The sequence below is a fragment of the Herpailurus yagouaroundi genome, unplaced genomic scaffold (assembly GCF_014898765.1).
Source record: "Herpailurus yagouaroundi ecotype Mexico unplaced genomic scaffold, PumYag 185, whole genome shotgun sequence".
Taxonomy (NCBI): domain Eukaryota; kingdom Metazoa; phylum Chordata; class Mammalia; order Carnivora; family Felidae; genus Herpailurus; species Herpailurus yagouaroundi.
The window spans coordinates 5,061,908-5,082,622 of record NW_024412416.1 but is presented as its reverse complement, the minus strand read 5'-3'; the positions used below and the strand labels follow the sequence as shown (position 1 = coordinate 5,082,622).

The 20,715-nt window shown below is 40.4% G+C and overlaps 1 protein-coding gene across 1 annotated transcript in view; it reads right to left on the bottom strand.

Moving 5' to 3' along the window:
* The window catches only part of IQGAP1 (IQ motif containing GTPase activating protein 1), a 108,887-nt gene that overhangs the window by 51,277 nt on the left and 36,895 nt on the right, over window positions 1–20,715 (bottom strand). The window contains exons 4-11 of the mRNA XM_040493586.1: window positions 20,216–20,293; window positions 16,051–16,127; window positions 9,706–9,773; window positions 8,474–8,587; window positions 7,529–7,707; window positions 6,716–6,800; window positions 2,002–2,165; window positions 256–340 (exon numbers count right to left, since the gene is read on the bottom strand). Of these exons, the coding sequence (XP_040349520.1) occupies window positions 256–340; window positions 2,002–2,165; window positions 6,716–6,800; window positions 7,529–7,707; window positions 8,474–8,587; window positions 9,706–9,773; window positions 16,051–16,127; window positions 20,216–20,293 (850 nt within the window). The remainder of the gene's footprint in view (window positions 1–255; window positions 341–2,001; window positions 2,166–6,715; window positions 6,801–7,528; window positions 7,708–8,473; window positions 8,588–9,705; window positions 9,774–16,050; window positions 16,128–20,215; window positions 20,294–20,715) is intronic.

The following is a 20,715-nucleotide window of genomic DNA, read 5'->3' as shown; positions in this document are numbered from 1 at the left end:
CCTCCCTCCTCCACCGTCCAGATCTTACCGATCAAGCCCCTAAGTCTCACCTCCCCCAACCGTCAGGTGCCTCCTGGCCCGAGTGAGCCTCCACGGACTCAGCTCTACTTTGAAAACCAGGGGAGCCGCCGCCGCCAGAGGCACCCGGTGGTGGATGGCGAGCAGGCCTGGGGAGGGGGCGAGGAGTGATGGAATCTGACCTCAGACGCCCCTTGTGACATCAGCCCCACTCGGCCTCTCAGGGGGGGCTCTTACTTCTCTGATACTGCTGGGCAGCGCTGTTGGCAGCATCCACTCCAGACTGCAGTTCCTCCTTCTGCAGGGGATCCGCCTGGCCACCCTAAGAAAAGCAAACAACTTGGTTTTTCTTTTAAGTTTATTTACTTATTTTGAGAGAGAGAGGGAGAGAGAGAGAGGGAGGAGGAGTGCACAAACACACGGGGGAGGTGCAAAGAGAGGGATGGAGGGAGAGAGAATCCCAAGCGGGCTCCAAGCCGTCAGGGTAGAGCCTGATATGGCTCGATCTCAATCTCAAAACTGCGAGATCATGACCCGAGCCGAAATCAAGAGTCACCGACTCTCAGCGACTGAGCCACCCAGGCGCCCCAAGCAAAGAACATTTATGTAAGGATTCTCATGCCTACGCCTCCAGGTCTTATAGTTGTCGTATCTGAACAGCAGTCACAGGGACAAAGAACCAGAGGCCTAAGTGACAGCTTCAGGCTACGTGCAAAGTAGCAGCCCTGGGTAGAGCCAAAGCCCTTGCCAAATCTGGGGTAGAGTGACTTTCCAGACACCAGTACATGTAAAAAAAAATAGTTTGTGAGAAGCATCAAAATATTGAGATGAGATGTTTATAGACTCCTTAGCACATTAATGCTATTGACTTTGGCTGATATATGCTGGGAATCTGTATAATGTACACTGTCCTCATTCAGACAAAAAGAAAGCCACTCATATTTGTTCTAAAAACCCACTAAGTACAATTCCACAGTGTACTTTTACTGCACGTTAAGTACTTTCCCAGTGTTGGTCAGAGGAAACTAGTGACGTGTGTTTTCTTTTAAGTAGAAATTCCTGAAGTAAGAATGTAAAAAAGATTCAAGTTTTCCCCAATGGCATTTAGCTGGGGGATTAAGAAGGATGCTTCAGTGAAAGGGTGGTCAGGTTCGGAGGGTGGGTGTGTTTAAGAAGATTTACAACTCTAAAAGCAAAAGACAGCTAAAAACAATGTGTATTTTACCTGAGGACTTTTTTTTTTTTTTTGAGAGACGGAGCACAAGTTGGGGAAGGGAAGAGAGAGAGAGGGAGACACAGAATCCGAAGCAGGCTCCAGGCTCTGAGCTGTCAGCCCAGAGTCCGATGCAGGGCTTGAACTCACAAACTGTGAGATCATGACCTGAGTGGAAGTTGGATGCCCAACCGACCTAGCCACCCAGGCGCCCCCGAGGACTTTTTTTTTTTTTAAGTAGGCTTTATGCCCACCACGGGGCTTGAACTCAGGACCTTGAGATCAAGAGTCGAGCTGAGATCAAGAGCCGGACTCTCAACCAACTGAACCACCCAGGCACCCCACTTGAGGATATTTTAAAAACCTACATTTAGGGGCACCTGGGTGGCTCAGTTGGTTAAGCATCTAACTTTGGCTCAGGGCATGATCTCCCGGGTCGTGAGTTTGAGCCCCACATCAGGCTCTGTGCTGACAGCTCGGAGCCTGAAGCCTGCTTTGGATTTTCTCTCCCTCTCTCTCTCTCTGCCCCTTCCCTGCTCACACACTCTTTCGCTCTCAAAAATAAATACACATTAAAAAAAAATTTTTTTTTTCAATAAATAAAATCCTGCATTTATATGCAGGAGAAAAAGTTATACTAAAAACTATGAGTGATGCTATAGCTATAGGGGAAAAAGCCTCCATAAATATCTTTAAATGATACAGGATCGAATACAGGATTCGAATGGCTACATGTGAAAGCTTGCGGGTTCGACCCAGGACACTTTTACCTGTCTCTTCTGCTGTCTATCACCCAGGAGCTGCTTGAGGTACCAGTCACCGTTCTGCTGCTGCAGCCCTCGAAGGCCCAGCGCGGGGGACTGCAGAGCCTTGAACAAGGCCAGTGCAGCGCCCTGCTCCAAGGCCAGATCCACATTTGCTAGTGCAGAAGAAGCTGAAGAAGAAAAAAGACCAAAGCTTAAGAAAACACTTTGTAAACATCGGTCTAGAGTATTTTTCCCTCCCCCAAACCAATCTCAATTTCAGATGAGGGAAATATAGTTCAGACGGCCTTTATTCTGGAATATCACAGAAGCACAGGATCTTGGCATTGGAAGAGAACCTTAAAGACATCAAGTCCAGGGGCCCCAGCCGGGCTGTTCATCAGAGTTAACAGATTCCTGGACCACGCCTTAGGCCTACTTAAAAGCTTCCAGATGTAGACACCCTGGCACCACTATGGGTAGCACTAAAAGAGGCATCAGTACAAACCAATTCGTGTCTAAATTCCCTCTAAATGCCAAATTGTTGCCTAAACTACCACACAGGAGAAAGTTTCTCCCATGGCAACTTACTACATCTTTGGGCAATTTTTTTTTTTTTTTTAATTTTTTTCAATGTTTTTATTTATTTTTGGGACAGAGAGAGACAGAGCATGAACGGGGGAGGGGCAGAGAGAGAGGGAGACACAGAATCGGAAACAGGCTCCAGGCTCCGAGCCATCAGCCCAGAGCCCGACGTGGGGCTCGAACTCACGGACCGCGAGATCGTGACCTGGCTGAAGTCGGACGCTTAACTGACTGCGCCACCCAGGCGCCCCTGGGCAATTTTGTTTTAAAAAACAAAACAAAACAAAAACTATTAAAGTTTTCACCCTAGTGTTGACACTTGAATACATCCAGTCCCTCTTTCCCCATGACAGTCTACCCCAGGAGAAACAGCCTTAGTTCCTCTTTATAGCATCAGCCCGAATCCCTTCATTATCCCCCATCTCCTAAACACACTCCACCCAGGAGTCAGAGCCCAGATTGCAAAGGTGGTCTGACCATGTGGAATGGAAGGGGCTGTCTACACCCTCTCGATATTCTCTACTTCCAGTCATAGAACCTGAGGTCACATAAGGTCTTTTACATCTGGCAGTGAAAACCTAGATGTTCCTTTACCTGAAAATAATAAAGACACCTTCCCCATAGTGTTATTGTTCAGATTAAATAAAATCAATGTACACAAAAGCACTCTGCATATTGTAAAATAAATAAGGTATTAGGTTGGAAGTCAGAATACAGTACTTTCTGATTTCAGAAATAATAACCACTGGAAAATGATAATTACTGTACGATTTTCAGTTTCCTTATTTTTAAAAAAGAATTCTCCCTCCATGCAGTTGAACTGATTTTATCACCGAAGTAGCAAAACAAATCAATAATAACATACTAAAAATCAAAATATTTGGGACATAGCATCACTTATAAATTTTTAATGTTTTCATTATAAAAAATTAATATAAGGTGTCAAAAAGAAAAAGATTTTAAATTTCAATGGATTTGTGGTCTCACTGTAGACTCCTAAGAGACTATCCACTTCTTCCCAATGAATACACCTGCAATTCAGTAATTCATTACCACACCAAGGTGATGGCTCTTTCAGTCATGGCTACAGGTCTATGTGACCATTAGCCAATTAACCATCCATTCCTTCAACCCTTACTGAGCACCTGCTCTATGCTGCAAATACGGTTTTGAACAAAACAAGTTATCTCTATCTTTGTGGAACTTTTACAGGAATGGGGACAGAAAATAAACAAAATCAGGTAACTACCAGGCTTTCTCTAGGTCTGCAAAGTAGAATCTCAGATTACCTATCTACAAACGCATCTAGTCACTTATGCTTTTACTGGAAGCATAAACTTACTACGTAAATACGTAAATATTTAAATAAACATTTACTAACATTTATACTATAAAGATGATAAAGTTTAGAACATTATTTAAATATTTTCTTCCACTAAGCTTTAATCACTTTTCCTTATTCAAAACCTTTTTCTCATTTTTAAGTATTTGGCCTGCAGCTTTCTCCTGGGGCATTGACTTCACTGCTGGTTCTCACAGCCTTAGGGGAAGAATCTTATCTATAAATTATGTTAAGATAATTCTGGACCTAAAGTTCCTGTATCTTCCTAGCATACAACTTTCTCTTGCTTCAGACTGGTTCTACGATTAGAAAAGATTGTGCCTCTATGAGGAATCCTGCCTTATTTATCCAGAGAAGTTTCCCATACAAACCTCCAACGAGAAGTCATCATTCCCTACTTTATTTTATGATGCACCTCATACAAGCTTTGATATTTTGTTCTAAGCAAGTTGCCCTGAAATTACTCATTTGCACATTTATCATCCGTACCACGTTGAAAACTATTTGAAGGAATTTGTATTATTTTGCTCCTCTGACCATATGAGAATATGAATGGAACACTTTAAAAACATATACTATGGCTCTTCCCTCACAGGTTTATAACAGACTCTCATACACTTTGCCAAGTCAAGCTACCACAGTTATAAAATCCTAAACAATACAGAAAAAAAAAAACGTAGTGACACAAAGACTGTTATATGCACCGTGTGCAGCAAGAAACATGCTGCGCTTTCTTCTCACACAACTAAGTATAAAAGGACACTCTAGTTTAATTTGCTGGCCTAAATATTCATATAGATACAGGACAACACATCACTCATACGTGCATGGAACTATTACTCTGTTCAGAAAACCATTATCTCAAATGAACTAGAATGCAACAGAATACAAATACTCCTGGTCAGGATTTAAGAGTTTCTGATCATATGGAATTGCTAAAAACTTCTAAAGGCTCTTTAGAAGCGCCTGGGTGGCTCAGTTAAGCAACCAACTCCTGATTATGGCTCAGGTCACAATCTCACAGTCCGTGAGTTCAAGCCCTGCATAGGGCTCTGCATTGACAGCACGGAGCCTGCTTGGGATTCTCTCTCTCTGTCTCTCTCTCTTCCCCTCCCCAGCTCGTGCTCTCTCTCCCAAATTATTAATAAATAAATAAATAAATAAATAAATAAATAAATAAATGTCTCTCTAGTTATTCAGAGTATTGGTTCAAGAGAGAAATTAGGGCCTCCCAATGAACAAAGAGGACATGAATTACTATTACTATTATTATTATCTTTAGCAAAACAAGGTCAAGTCTGGTTGAAATCAAATGTAACCATTATGCTAGGAATTACAGGGATCTCAAAAGAAGCATAACTCATAAGTAATCTGTACTTTAAGGAATTTACGGAGATGTCAGAAACAAAGGCAAGCAATATAAGACAATATGTAATTGAGTATAAAATCGTGTGGTCTATAAATGCTGTGGGAGAGATGGAATGGGTGCAGGTGAGAATCGAGCTGGACCCTGAATGATGGGTATAATTTGAATCAGATTAAGAGATAAGGTATGAGGCCATTATAGTGAGGAGACTACCCCATTAGCAAAAGCTATAATAATGTTAATGTTTACTGAGGACTTACTAAATGCCATGTAATTTAACACACATTATCTCATCATCTGCATAACGACTTATGCCACAGGTGCTATTAATGAGGCCAGGAGGGGCACCTGGGTGGCTCAGTCGGTTAAGTGTCCAACTTTGGCTCAGATCACGATCTCAGTTTTTGAGTTCGAGCCCCTCATCAGGCTCTGTGCTGACAGCTCAGAGCCTGGAGTCTGCTTCAGATTTTGTGTGTGTGTGTGTGTGTGTGTGTGTGTGTGTGTGTGTGTGTGTGTGTGTGTGCGCGCGCGCGCGCGCGCATATGTCTCTCTCTCTCTCTCTCTCTCCTGGAGTCTGCTTCAGATTGTGTGTGTGTGTGTGTGTCTGTCTCTCTCTCTCTCTCTCTCTCTGCCCCTCCCCTGCTTGTGCTCTGTCTCTCAAAAATAAATAAACGTTAAAAAAATTTAAATAAGAGGCCAAGAGACCAAGTCCCAGGTCTGAGCCATTCCAGAACAGGACTCCTTCATGAGTCATGAAATGCACGGAGTGAATATGGGAGACAATTAGCAGATGAGTTTGTACAGAGTAGTATGCATAAAATACAAAATACAGAACTCCACTAGACTAGGGGGTCTACATTTTGTCCAGCAAATAATAATGCAGGTTCTTTAGCAGAAGAGTGATAAAGTGAAAGTGACACTTTCAAGAAATTAGTTTCTCAAAAGAATGTAACGCATATATACAAAAATCATTTTTTAATCTCATTTTTGTTTAAAAATGTTTTGAAAAGGATATTCATAAAAAATGCCAAAAGTGGTTATTTCTAGGGGATGAGGGGTTAATTTTCTGTGTATTTTTTGTTTACTTCTGGATAGCCTGTATTACTCTCTGAAAAAAAAAATAAAAATATTACTTTAAAAATAGGAAAAGTCACTATTTCGATTTTTTAAAAAGTGTATTAGCACAGGGTGAGAGAGTGAAATTAGCCAACAAGGCAAGTCCAGAAGCTACAGCAGACAGATGAGCAAACAGAATAGCGAGGGCCCACCTGAGGACAACAGTAGCTAAAATAGAAGACATACAAACACAAAAAAACAGTAATAAGCAATAGTTCCTAAACAAATCCACTGATAAATAAACTCAAACCATGTCATCGGTACAAGAACAGATCAACACTCCTATTGTTCTGTAACGTCTCTCCAGGTACCTGAGTCAGGGACATACTTACTATTGACTTTGTTGATATTGCCTTGAATTTCAGCTTGAGTGAGCAGCTCCTCATAAACATCCCTTTCTCTCTCAGAGTTTTCTGTCTGAAGATGAGTAAAAAAGTCACAGATCAGTTCAGGTCTCTAAGAAGACCCACAGCAACATACTTGCACTTCTTCCCCACCAAAAGACAACAAAGAGTAAGGGTGTGGCTTGCAATCCTTAATGAAGCACAACTTCATTAAGTTGTGGGACGCTACACAAATATCAACTAAAAACGTAAAAAGCAGATCTGCTTGTTAATGACAAGCCCGAAGGTTCTCCCAGAGTTGGAGAACACGAGCCTGAGCAGGAAGCACGGGTGAAGCCCATCCTGCCCACTTGTGAGCCTGCATCCTTGCCTCAGACCCAAGCAGAACAGGCACACCCTAAGACCAGATGTCAGAACTTCTCGTCAGTTTGTACAAAATTCAAGATTAAAAGTCAAAATGGAACCTAATACCAAAAGACTGCATACTGTGTGAATCTATTATCATTTATATGTAATTCTAAAAAAGGCAAATACAGTGATCTGTTCAGATTGGAGGCTGCTTGGGGTCAAGGGCAAGGGGTAAGGAGTAGTGGAGGCGGACTATGAAGAGGGACCTGGGGACTTTGGGGATGATGGTTTTGTAACTATACATTTGTCAAAACTCGTCAAACCATACATGTAAAATGAGCGAATCTTATTGTATGTAAATCATACTTTAAGAAAACTGATTTTAAAAATGGAGTTATAGTGAACAATGAAAGAATATCGATCAACTACAAAGAACAGACGTTCCATTTTTACCCTGTTTTTAGCATTTGTCATTTTCTCCTGTTTGGCCTGATAAAGCACATCCTGGTAAGTGGAAGCCAAGGGATCTTCAAGATTTACAAGCATGGCGTTGGGGTTTCTCAGAGCTGCAAATGTGTCAGCTGGAATTCTATGGTCAATAGCTTCATTAATAGCAATAACAGCAGCATGCACTAAAAAAAAAAAAAAAAAAAAAAATTTTCAAAACATAGAACACAGAAGTTATATACAGCAAGGGACGTACACGACACATACAAAACAACATTACAACCCCCTATTGCAGAGAAAGGCTTGTCATGATAGAGAAACAATGACTGGGGCTGAAGGAATGGCGCCCTGAATCCCGTAAGCCTCGTCTCTTCCTTCGGATGCACAAAGTCACAGCTCTGCCTGTGATCCATGTCTGGGAGGCTGAGTTTGGAATCCCACAGGGAAATATTCATAAAAGAGCCTTGCAAGGAGTGTACGTTATGGAAATGTTCACCCTTAATCATCATGTAAATACCATTAAAAAAAATAAGACACTCAAAGGGGCTGAAATGTAGAACTCAATTTCTAAATGCTTTCATTTTCATCAGAACCAAGCACTTACTCCCAAATAACAGCACAGAAGATGGCAGCAGTGTTAAAACTACATCTACTGGGGCGCCTGAGTGGCCCAGTCGATTAAGCATCAGACATCGGCTCAGGTCATGATCTCATGGTTCATGGGTTTAAGACCCACAGACAGTGGGATTCTCTCTTCCTTTCTGGCTTGCTGCCCCTCCCCTACTCGTGCTCTCTCTCTCTCTCTCTCTCTCAAACTTAAAAAAAAAAAACAAACCTACATCTACTGACTTGCTAGCAAAATTCCTAATTCCAAGACCATCACTATAGTATTCATTACTGAAAGTGGTAGCAACAATCCCATTTGAACCCACAAAATTTCTCTCTTCTTACATGCAGCTTCATCCACTGAGAGTTCATTAGCCAGGATGCCCCCAATCTTGCTGAAGGCGGGCATCTGGATCCCGTACTTCTCCAGTTCAATCTTCATGTTGTTGATTTCCTCTTCTGCAGGAAGGGATAAAGACCCAGGTGAGCAAGTTAAGCACCTTTCCATAACTCAGAGAAGGAAGCCGCATCTCCAGCTACAAAATGGGATAAAGTGGTAGCTACCTTGTAGGGTTGATACGATGACTTAATGAGATAATTATGGAAAGCACTTAACAGAGCATCCGGCACATAACGTACATTGAGTAGATACTAACCGTTATTACTATTATCAAGAACATCAAAAATAACTAGAACGTGAGAACAGCCCTACAGAAAATAGTTTTTCAAAACTGCTACTTGTGGCATTTCTACAACGAACTTATGAATGGAGCAGCTTTAAAAGGAGCTCAACAACAAGTGACCCACAGGCCAGCCAGCCTTCTCGGTCTTCACACACCAAGTCACTACTGCTATTAAACAATTTTCCTTCCAAGGCAGGAAGCCAAATGATAAAGGAAACAACATGTGAGGTTTGGCCCTTTGCCCTAGGTCTGGTGAACAACTTCCCTAGAAGGAAAAATATCATAGATAAAAGTTTTATTCAATTTAAAATTCCCAAGCCTACAAAATAATGACCAGTTCAAAAGATTTGAATCTATATTGCCCCTAACCAATATGACCAATGTTCTTTTTCTCCCCAGGCCCCCATCTCTTCAAGCAAGCATCTACTAGAGCAAATACACAAAGAATAAGGTAAATAAGGTAAATTTTTTAATTACTTAATTGTCACCTCTGCATTATCTCAGTCCCCATAGCATACCCCTTGCTTTGCCCACAGTAGGGACTTGCGAGAAGCAAAGGAAAAGACTGTGTTTTCACCATGCATGGATATGTCATGTTAGATGCTAATACGGTATTATGTATTTTCTGTGTTATGTATTAATACTATTCCCACTTTACATATAGGAAAATGGACACTCACTAATCATACTCACGTCAGAAACGAGAGAACAGAGTTTAAAATTCCAACTTTAGCATTCTTCTCAGCACACCAGGAGAAATAAGTTACTTATCCTTCTTTGATCTCTGTTGCCAGAGTGTTTTTAAAGCCCTATGTCTTTAAGATTGGTACTGTTGACTCTCCAGGCTATTTCTACATAAATCAAGCATTTCCTGCCAAGTTTGCAACTCCTTACCTGTGAAGTCAACCTTTCCATATAGGTCTTGAATCTGAGGAGCCAGGCCTAGTTTGAACAGGTACAAACTAGAAGACACGATATGCAGAAAAGAGTTAGGCCTCCCACTGCATCTAGCTGCTGCTCTTAGACTGAAGGGGAAAGGTAGCAAACATAAAGAACAGAAACATTCTGAACACAGACTCCTTGCAGGCTACCACAGTCCCCTTTGCAGTTACCATGCTTTACCTCAGAACCTTTTTTCAGTTTTACATAACATTGTCCTAGAAAGTCACATAATGCAATGCAAAAAGCACCAGACTGGGAGTCAGAACACAGGTTCAAGTCCCAGTCCTGGTACAAATCTAGTGTATAATTAGATGTTGACATACATGTGGATGTAATTAATCTAAATGGAGAATCTTCACTTTTGTTTACCTTCCTGTGATCAATAAGCTTTAAGTAAAATAAAATATTTGAGAAAAGTCCCATGAAAATGATTCAAATAGAAAGTCTTAGTTAAACTGAATTCAGGGGCGCCTGGGTGGCTCAGTCGATTAACCGTCCGACTTCAGCTCAGGTCATGATCTCACGGTTCATGGGTTCGAGCCCCGTATTGGGCTCTGTGCTGACAGTCCAGAGCTTGGAGCCTGCTTCAGATTCTGTGTCTCCCTCTCTCTCTACCCCTCTCCTGCTCACACTGTCTCTCTCTCTCTCAAAAACAAACATCAAAAAAAATTTTTTTAATAAATTAAATTAACTGAATTTATATCACTGATGGAAAAGTTTCATTCAGGTAATTTATGAGTCTTACAGTAAATATTATATATATTTACTGTTTAAATTTAAAAAATCTAGTAGACTTCAAATTTCATGAAGGCAGGAACAGTAAGTTGTTCACCAATGTCTACCCAGAACCTCTTAATAAGTATTTATATTTCATAGATGGATAGCTGGATAAGTAAATGTCTATAAGCCTGAGTTAGCCTAAGTGGATCCTAAGGACCCAGCAGATCAGAATCAGTAAATCAGAAGGGTGCTTGACAGGGATGGACATGGGCAAGACACTGACAGCCTAGCAATAAGGGAATAAATATAACACCCTGAGAAACAAATCATAAACACAATAGAACAATCTCCAGTTTTTGCAAAAAATCTATAAAGCTCAGTATTATCTGAACACAAATATGGATCATACACATTGCATTCACAGAACTGACCAGAATTTAAATTATATATAATAAACTCACATGTATAATCTAAAAAAAAAAAAAGTCAAGCATTCTGAAAACACATTCAAATTTATGCATTCAGAGTAGCTAATTATTTTCTAAGATAAATACAAGTATGAACCATACGTATATGATTAAGTCCTTTTTTCAGAGTAAAATGCTCAAAATAGAACTATACAAAGTTCCTCTCTCAGGAGATTTTAACTCTATTTAACAAATTTTCCAAAGCAAATTAGCCAATAACATTCTACACCTGTAATATGTCCCCATTATATGTATTGTTTCTCCCACATATGTCCCACCTGCATTCCAAATTAGTAAGAATACGTTTCTTGAGGAATTTCTTCCTCTTTTATTTCTACTTTGAAAGAGGAAAGAGGCTGCCATACTTTAAGAAATTGCAGGGGCACCTGGGTGGCGCAGTCGGTTAAGCGTCCGACTTCAGCCAGATCACGATCTCGCGGTCCGTGAGTTCGAGCCCCGCGTCAGGCTCTGGGCTGATGGCTCAGAGCCTGGAGCCTGTTTCCGATTCTGTGTCTCCCTCTCTCTGCCCCTCCCCCATTCATGCTCTGTCTCTCTCTGTCCCAAAAATAAATAAACGTTGAAGAAATTGCAAACGTCTGGGGCGCCTGGGTGGCTCAGTCGGTTAAGATTCCGACCTCGGCTCAGGTCACTGTCTCGTAGTTCGTGAGTTTGAGCCCCACATCGGGCCCGGTGCTGACAGCTCAGAGCCTGGAGCCTGCTTCAGATTCTGTGTCTCCCTCTCTTTGCCCCTCCCCTGCTCACTCACGCGCGTGCTCTCTCTCTCAAAAATAAATTAAATTAAAAAAAAAGAAATTGCAGGAGTGTCATTTTAACAGCCTCAAGGAGCGAATTCGTTTTTAAGGTCTTCCAACAGTAAATTAAAGTTACAATGTCGCTAGCTGCTACAAATAAAGTAGAGGAGAAGCTAAGACATAGGCATTATCTTTCTTTTATCTCATTTCAATGATTAGGAATATTTTAAGGAGAAGGTGGAGCTATGAATATAATCACAAGGACCACTCAGGTCCTCTTGCACAGAACAGAGAATATTCAACCTAAAAGCTGAACCTTTAAAGTCCTACCAGTAAACACCCCTTTTCCAATCTTTGCTCCTATTCTCCCATGCCTACTTTTACAAATAACTGTTAGGCACCTACAATGTTTAGTTTGTACTGAGCTCAGGTTTATTTTTCTTTTCTTTTTTCCTATTTAAGCTCTACTTTACAGCAATAGGGGGAAGGAGGTTATGTTAGCCTACTGGGATTCCTATTATCTTTGCTGACTGCAGAGTAACCTGGAGGAAGTCGCTAGGCTGATCGCAGAGATCTTAAATACAAACACAGCTGGGGCGCCTGGGTGGCGCAGTCGGTTAAGCGTCCGACTTCAGCCAGGTCACGATCTCGCGCTCCGTGAGTTCGAGCCCCGCGTCGGGTTCTGGGCTGATGGCTCGGAGCCTGGAGCCTGTTTCCGATTCTGTGTCTCCCTCTCTCTCTGCCCCTCGCCCGTTCATGCTCTGTCTCTCTCTGTCCCAAAAATAAATAAACGTTGAAAAAAAAAAATACAAACACAGCAGTTGACAGGAAACAGAATCTAGTGCAGCATGATCCCTGATCTCTGATTAGAATTTCTCTGATACTAGAAATGTTTTATAGTATATATAGTATCATGTAATGTTTGCTTATGTAAGTATATACAGTATTAGAAGGCATCCCCAGCAAGCCTTGGGGCAGCACCCCTAAACAAAAACACTACTATTCTGAAGAGAAACATACACATAATCACAGTAAGTAGATACATATTCTAAATAACCTCAATTAATTCTGATCAGATTTCACCAACAAATCTGTTTGAACCAAACTTAAATGTAACTTTCAGCTTTTACATCTCTTTTGAATTTAGGATATATGACTATGGGCCCATTTAACCTCCAAATCAGTTCTTAGAAAGATAAAACACCAGAGGAAATGGAAATGAAGTATACAAACCTATGCAAAATAATAATGAATTAGGGTCTTATCTGAGGGTGGAATGTAATCCAGAAAAGTAATTTAGCAGGACTAAATACAGGGACTATCTCCGGAATAACGCTAGTCAAGAAACAAGGAGATAATGCTTCTTTGTTGCTACTGATACAAAAGGGAGATGGTGCCTCACCCCTCACAGTGAGGCAAGGAATCTGCCTCGATACTGTTGTCCTATATGGTAAAGAAGAGGCTCCCGGCAGGTGTTAAGTGCCTATATAGCAAGGGCTGACGGCACTTCAGGAAAAACACTCTAGGGAGGAAAGAAATCGTAAATCACCAACCAGAACACATTGCTCTGTGTATACTTCCCAAGCATGGGCTGCAAACTGAAGAGAAATGAAAAACAAGAGCAGACTTCCTTCCTTCCCGATTCTGACTCCATCATGAGAAAGGCAGAGTTACTTCTTCATCTCTAGTTCAGAGAATTTGAGGGCTGAGGACCCAGGTTACGCTGCAGAAGGCCATGGCTGCAGAACTCGCAGAGAGTTCCGCCAGCTCAGCCTCTTGCCTGCCAAGTTCAGATACCCATTGTAGGTACAACCTTCACAAGGTTATCAACACAGACCTCACGTAACTCACAGCCAGTCACAATACTCAGAGTTAATCTGATTTTGGCTCAGACCCGTACATTTGAAATCACTGCAATCTGAACATTCCCCTAGATCCCACCCATTCCTAAACATTTTTTAAAAATTCTCATGTTGTTCTTGTTTGTCCCATATTATGCTATGTACCTTGGGGGGTGGGAGTGGGGAAGAAATGTAAAGCATGACCTCTGTCTCTAAGATGCTAATACCTAAGAGAGAGAAAGACAGTAAACACATGAAAGAAACAATATATAACTTAGAAACCAAGAAACACAGGAGTTTAGACAAAGGAATGAGCTGGAGTCACTGGAAGTCCAAAACATCACCAAGAAGGTGGGAATTCAATTAAAATGTGACTGGATACACTGAGATAAACATGAAGAGTCATCTGATAAAAAGAAAGAACCATTTCCTTTTTTCATTTTTGGGTATAAAATATCCCCTTGAGCCAGAACAGGGGGAAGGAAGATTTTTTATAATGTAGGATTGTGACCACAAGCATTTATTGGCTACCTACTATATGCTAGGCATCTAAGTACTAGAGACACAAAGATAAAGAATAACAGAAATAGTCCTTGTCCCCAAGGAGTCCTCTGAAAGTCAGCTACAAGAACAAATAACCAGAGTACAGTGTAAAAGCCCTATACTTGAAGGAGGAGGTATGTGCAGATGCTAGAAGAGCACAAAGATGGGAAGAAGCTAATTCCATCTGAGGGAGAAAAAGGAAAAGAAGGTATCAACGAACAGTGGCATTCCACAGTGGCAGCTGGAGAGGAGCATGGGTTATACCAGGGAGTAAAGGGCAGTCAGGCAACGGAAACAGAATAACCTAAGGCACAAGAGCGTGTGGCACGCCGACTAGTCCTCAGCTATAGTCTTTCTTTTGTAGTTTTCAGACTATTCCAGAGATACCAAGGGTCTGGCCCATGTTCAATCAAACTGGAGGCAATAGGCTTCCCATGGGTCAATATTATACATGTATTTATATACATCATTAGTATTTATTAAGCACACATACAGGATGCTTTATAAAATGGGCAGCCCACTGGAGCGCCTGGGTGGCTCAGTCAGTTAAGCACACGACTCTTGATTTCATTTCAGGTCACGATCTCGTGGTTCATGAGTTCAAGCCCCATGTCGGGCTCTGCACTGGCAGTGCAAAGCCTACTTGGGATTCTCTCTCTCTGTTTCTCTCTGCCCCTTCCCTGCTCACTTGCTCTCTCTTCTCAAAATACATAAACTGTATTTTAAAAATAATAAAATAAAATAAAATAAAATAAAATAAAATAAAATAAAATAAAATAGGCAGCCCAAGCAAAGAAACCCCATACTCATGGCCCACTTACTTCTTCCACCTTCTACTTTAGCCCTATAGCCATCACGTAAATTTGTAGCACTCTGACTCACCACACTACTGCCTCCAATTCCCACCCGACCGCACCCCTCTCTCCACGCAAACCACCTCTTCCTTCCAATACAGTACTCTGTTGATTCCAAGAGCCAAGGACCTGAAATTAAATCATCTTCCAAATTTATTATGAAATTATGAAAAAAATATACTTCGTTTCAGTTCCTATTTATCATATTTGTTTGACATAAAAATTACTGAATAAATGGCTTGGTGAGGACCTAGAAAACTAAATTAAAAATCAGCCATTTGATATTTGCTGGCATTATTTGAAAATGTTGACAAAATTTAGTTATACTACTAAAGTATTAACACAGGGCATTTTTTAATTCAGCTATTGGCCTGCAACGAAATAGTAAACAATGAAAGTTTTGAAATGTATATACTTTTTGCAATTTTCAAGAAATTTTTTAAAGAAATTTTAATGAGAAGGAAAGGAACTGCATCTCAACTAAAATGCACAGCTCACAGAAACAGTAGATGAATAATGAAACACTATCCTATGTTTTCAGAGCCAAATAATCTGCTATTATGGGAATAAATCCCTTCTCTCTACTTCCTAGAAAAACACAGCTGTTTCTCACCATTTTGTTAAGACAACTGTATCCTATGCTATTTGAAAATTCTGAAGCTGATGCAAAACTTTTTCATCACACCATGGACAAAAAGCTGTATCTTCCATTCAGATGTTGTTCCCAAACTGCTTTCTTTTACTGAGAGAGAACTGACATATAACACTAGTTTCAGGTTATACAACACAATGCTTCAATAGATGCATATACCGTGAAATGTTCACCACAATAAGTTCCACTAATAGCCACCACCACAGTTACTGATGTTTTTTCCTTGTACTGAGAACTTTTAAGATCTACTCTCTTAGCAACTTTCAGATATACAATACACTATTATTAACTATAATCTCTGTGTGGTACATCACATCCTCGGGACTTACTTATTTTATAACTGGAAGTTTGTAATTTTTGACCCCCTTCGTCCATTTCGCCTACCCCCTAATCCCCACCTCCGGCAATTCAGCAATCCGTTCTCTGTATCTACATACACTGTTCATTTTACCAAGAAAATCTGATTACCTGAGTGCATGAATACAGTAGATACATCTTGGCATATTTTTTCGATCGTAGATATCTGTAGTTTCTGGGTAAAAAATCTAAGGAGAAATAAAAGAAGCAGAGTAAGGTATCCATCTACTGGATCATTCACCAATCATCAACAATACAAATAAAACAGTTAGCAAACATTATTGCCATTCAGCAAGTAATTTCGTTAGGGAGAACAGACAATTAATTCATCACAAGTCATATAAGGAACAAAATCCTATAAAACAGAAAAAGCACTAGTTGGAAAAGCCTCATCTGGTCAACCCAATGAATTTCACCAGGTATGTGAAAGTGATTTGTTTACTGCCGACTCAGCTACAAGCAGATGACACCAAGCTCTCATCCAGTTGAAATCACTGGCAAATGTAGGAAGCTCTGAAGGACTACAATCTTCCCAGTTACTATATACCATGCCTAGACTGAGTAGTAGCTAACCAATGAACATTTCCTTAGGTGCTTTCAATTATGCAAACTACTACATTTAGACATTGAAAAATACTACAAAAAATTAAAATGCGTTGTATGTGGGGCACCTGGCTGGCTCAGTTGGCGGAACGTGCGACTGACTGATCTCGGGGTTGTGAGTTCAAGCACCATGTTGGGCATAGAAATTACTTAAAAATAAAATCTTTTTAAAAATGTGTTATATGCTTGGGAGAAGTGAAAAGATACACAGACGAAGTATCTGGAACAGAGGATATGTATGGGAATGTGGAAGATAGGTGGTTCTCCTTGGTAGCACTTACCACAAATAATCAGTTACTTGTGTTATTATCTGTTTGACTCCTCCAACAGACTACAAGCTACATGAAAGGCAAGGGTCAGGTCTATGTTGTTCAATGCCAAGCCCAGAGCCAAGGTCATGGGAGTGGCTCTATATTTAATGAATTAATGAATGAGGTTGAATAGGAACATAGCAAGTTTAGATTGGGAGTAATCTTCAATTTCAAGACCTATCTTCATGGTGATGTGGCACCATATAATTCGTTCTGTAACTTAGGGGGAGAAGGAGTAATAGTGGTTTCGAGAAGTGAAAGACTGAATTATGAGGCTGAATTATGAGAAGAATCTGGATAAGAGTAAAAGGGCTTAACTAAGGCAATAGGAAGAGTACTGCAGCACCTTGTATCTATTAGAGTCCTTAACACATGGTGTTTGTTTTCGTGCTTTTCTCACAATACCTATGGCTCTCAACTAGAAAGAACCACCCTCCCTTGAGACATGGGATGTAGCAGAATCCTCTTTTTTGATAATTTTTCAAGTTCTACATGCTCACCTCCCAAGACTGAGATGTCTTCTCCTGAAAGGTGAACATTATGGTCACGGTGAGACACCCTTCCCAAAAAAAGTACAGACTATATTTTAGAAAGTAACAGAACAATACAGTTGGGTAGGGTAGGATATATCAGATTAAGAAGACCTTGAACGTCAGACGAGTTTGAACTTGATATGCGGGCCACAGAGAAGTCCTAGCTCTGGAGCCAAGGATAAAAACAGAGTCTCTGTAAGATCTGACTGGAGACAGGATACAGGATATATTGAATAGTGGAGAAACTGAAGCTAAGGAGGCAGGCTGATAAGCAGTTTGAACGGATAAAAGAAACATTTCAAATACATGAGGAAGGTTTGGGGAATGACTGCATTTAGGAGTCCAAGGTAACCTTAAGATTTTGAGACGGGATGACCGGGAAAATGAAGACAGGCTACCATTTAGTATAGAGGAGGGAGGTTCACTTGGGGAAAAAGCAAGGTTTGCTTTTAGATAGGAGGAATTCTAGCTAGTAAAAAGCTATCCAAGGAGAAGTGTCCAGCAGCCATTTGAAGACAGTGTGTTTATCTTATAGCAAAGTCCTCAAAATAACTGAAACCATGAGAATGAGAGAATGTAGCTAAAATAAGGCTTGCATCTCAAGGGACGCCCACCATTAGGATAGAACACATAAGGAAGACAGCACTAGTTGAACAGATTTAAAACAATTTAAAAATCAAAGTCAAAACCACAAAATACTTCCTGGAGGAGGTAGCCAAGAGGACCAATTATAATAAAGAGACAAAAGGGATAAGAACCAAAAGCTTTATCACCTTAAGTTTCTATATTTAGCCTACTTATACCATATGAAGTGATTAGGAAAGAACATCCCCCAAATCACTATATGTATGTATTGTCAACTATATATCATACATTTTATTATGGACAACAATTTTTAGGCTAAGTATCATTAGTCCACATTACTCAAGTCTTCTGGACCTAAATCATGTAGGGTGGACATTTCAAGGCTGATAGCCATGGTTAACCCTGTTGTCCTTGAAAGCCTTTGGGGAATTCTATGTTTGGTGCAATTGTGGTCCAGGATAACATACTACCATTAGTAAACAAAAAAAAGTAGTAAAATTAAATCATTAAAAAAAGCATTTTGTAGTAACAATACTACTCATAATAGCACATATTAACAAAGCTTTTAATAGTGTTTATAAAGGTTAAATCATCATTGCCAATGGGGCACACCACATAAAAAACAGACACAAGAAGATACAAGTGCACAGAAAGGCAAAGTAGGTGTAAGAACTTGACATACTGCCTTTCCTGACATTTGTGGGGCCTAATTCTCAAACCCACCAGTGTGAGGAACAGAAGTTCAGTATCTGGCTCTGAAAAAAAGAGGACAAAAGCTAGTCTTCTACAAAGGTTTGGCTCTGGATTGAGCTCAATTCAAGACACAGATGTGCAAAACAACGCTAAATATCAAATGTTCATTTCTGAGTGGTTCTAGTCACTCTCTGGTACTCCCCATCTCCCGTTTTTTCTTCATCTTTCTCTGGTTACAACAATTTAGACTCTATAGGAAATTATAAAGAAAATAAAAACCACCCCTTAGTCCCATTCACAGAAATGAAAACGATCTCCTTATAGACTTTTCCCAAGAATATTAACTTTTCCATAAAAATAGCAATCTCACTTTAGCCAAAACACAAACTCTTACCTTAGCCTGTTTTGTTTTCCCCCCAACTTAACACATCACAGACAACTTCCTTTGCCAATACAGACTGATAGCATGCTTTCTAATGGCTGTATTAGTGTATGATTGGCTGCAATACAATTAATACCTCTAGTGAAGGAATATGTGGGTGCTAATACAGCATGGCTTTATGGATTCAACACAGAACGGGGGGGGGGGGGGGGGCAACCTAGAGACGGCAATCTAACAGCAATGCTAAATAAACTCCTGAGCAGAACACTCAAGGATGTACACTTACTCCAAACTCATCCACTATACACATTAAATATGTGCAGTTTCTGTCTAGCAATTATACCTCAAGAAAAATGTTTAAAAAAAAAATCACCAAAACAAGATATAAGAAGTACATGTTATTATATTGCCTCTACAATTTGAAACATAAAATAATAACCCATTATGTTCTCTTGCAGATATGATTATTCTGCATCTGGAAAATAACATTTCTAAAATATTTCCTAAAGTCAAATTTTAATTTAACAACTTTGTGGAAAAAAAAAAAAAACACCACTGAATTATATACTTTAAAAAGGTAGATAGGTAGATTTTGGGGCTCCTGGGTGGCTCAGTCGGTTAAGCATCTGCCTTTGGCTCAGGTCATGATCTCACAGTTCGTGAATTCAAGCCTTGCGTCAGGCTCTGTGCTGACACCTTGGAGCCTAGAGCCTGCTTTAGATTCTGTGTCCCCCTCTCTCTGCCCCTCCCCGACTTGTGCTCTGTCTCTCAAAAATAAATAAACATTAAAAAAAATTTTTTTAAGGTAGATTTCATGGTACATGAATTTTAATCTAAGTCTACAATTTGATATAGTAAATGACATCATAGGGAATTTCTCTAGGGTAAGGTAAAGCAGGAATGAGTAATAATAAAGAAAAAGAACTAAAGAAAAAAAAAAACAAAACTATTTCCTAAAACAAACAGAAGAAAGAGATCCTTTAGTACTTAAAAAAACAAGAGAGAGAGAGAGAGAGAGAGAGAGAGAGAGAGAGAGAGAGAGAGAGAAAGAAGGAAAGAAAGAAAGAAAATCACCAAAGATCCGATTGAGAATAATTTTACAGGTAGAATGACAACTACATGCCAAAACAACCTTATCTAAGCCCGAACTTGAATATCACATAAATTACCTTTGGCAATCCAATGTCATCCATGGCATTCAACCACTGAATCACATTATCAGTGTGTCTAAAGTGCAGGCCAGTTGCCTAGAACAAACAAGAGACAATTAGGTACTGTTGGCAATGTTGAAGCAAATACTAAATAAAGACTCTTTGCAAGGTCCCCTTATGAGACTTTGCAAGGTCCCCTTACATTTAAGGTCTGTCTAAAGCACTGTGTTAAGATTCTGCTCCCCAAAACCCGAATCTCAGCTCCCCTCACTTAAGAACTACCTGGAGTAGGGGCGCCTGGGTGGCGCAGTCGGTTAAGCGTCCGACTTCAGCCAGGTCACGATCTCGCGGTCCGTGAGTTCGAGCCCCGCGTCGGGCTCTGGGCTGATGGCTCAGAGCCTGGAGCCTGTTTCCGATTCTGTGTCTCCCTCTCTCTCTGCCCCTCCCCCATTCATGCTCTGTCTCTCTCTGTCCCAAAAATAAATAAATGTTGAAAAAAAAATTAAAAAAAAAAAAAG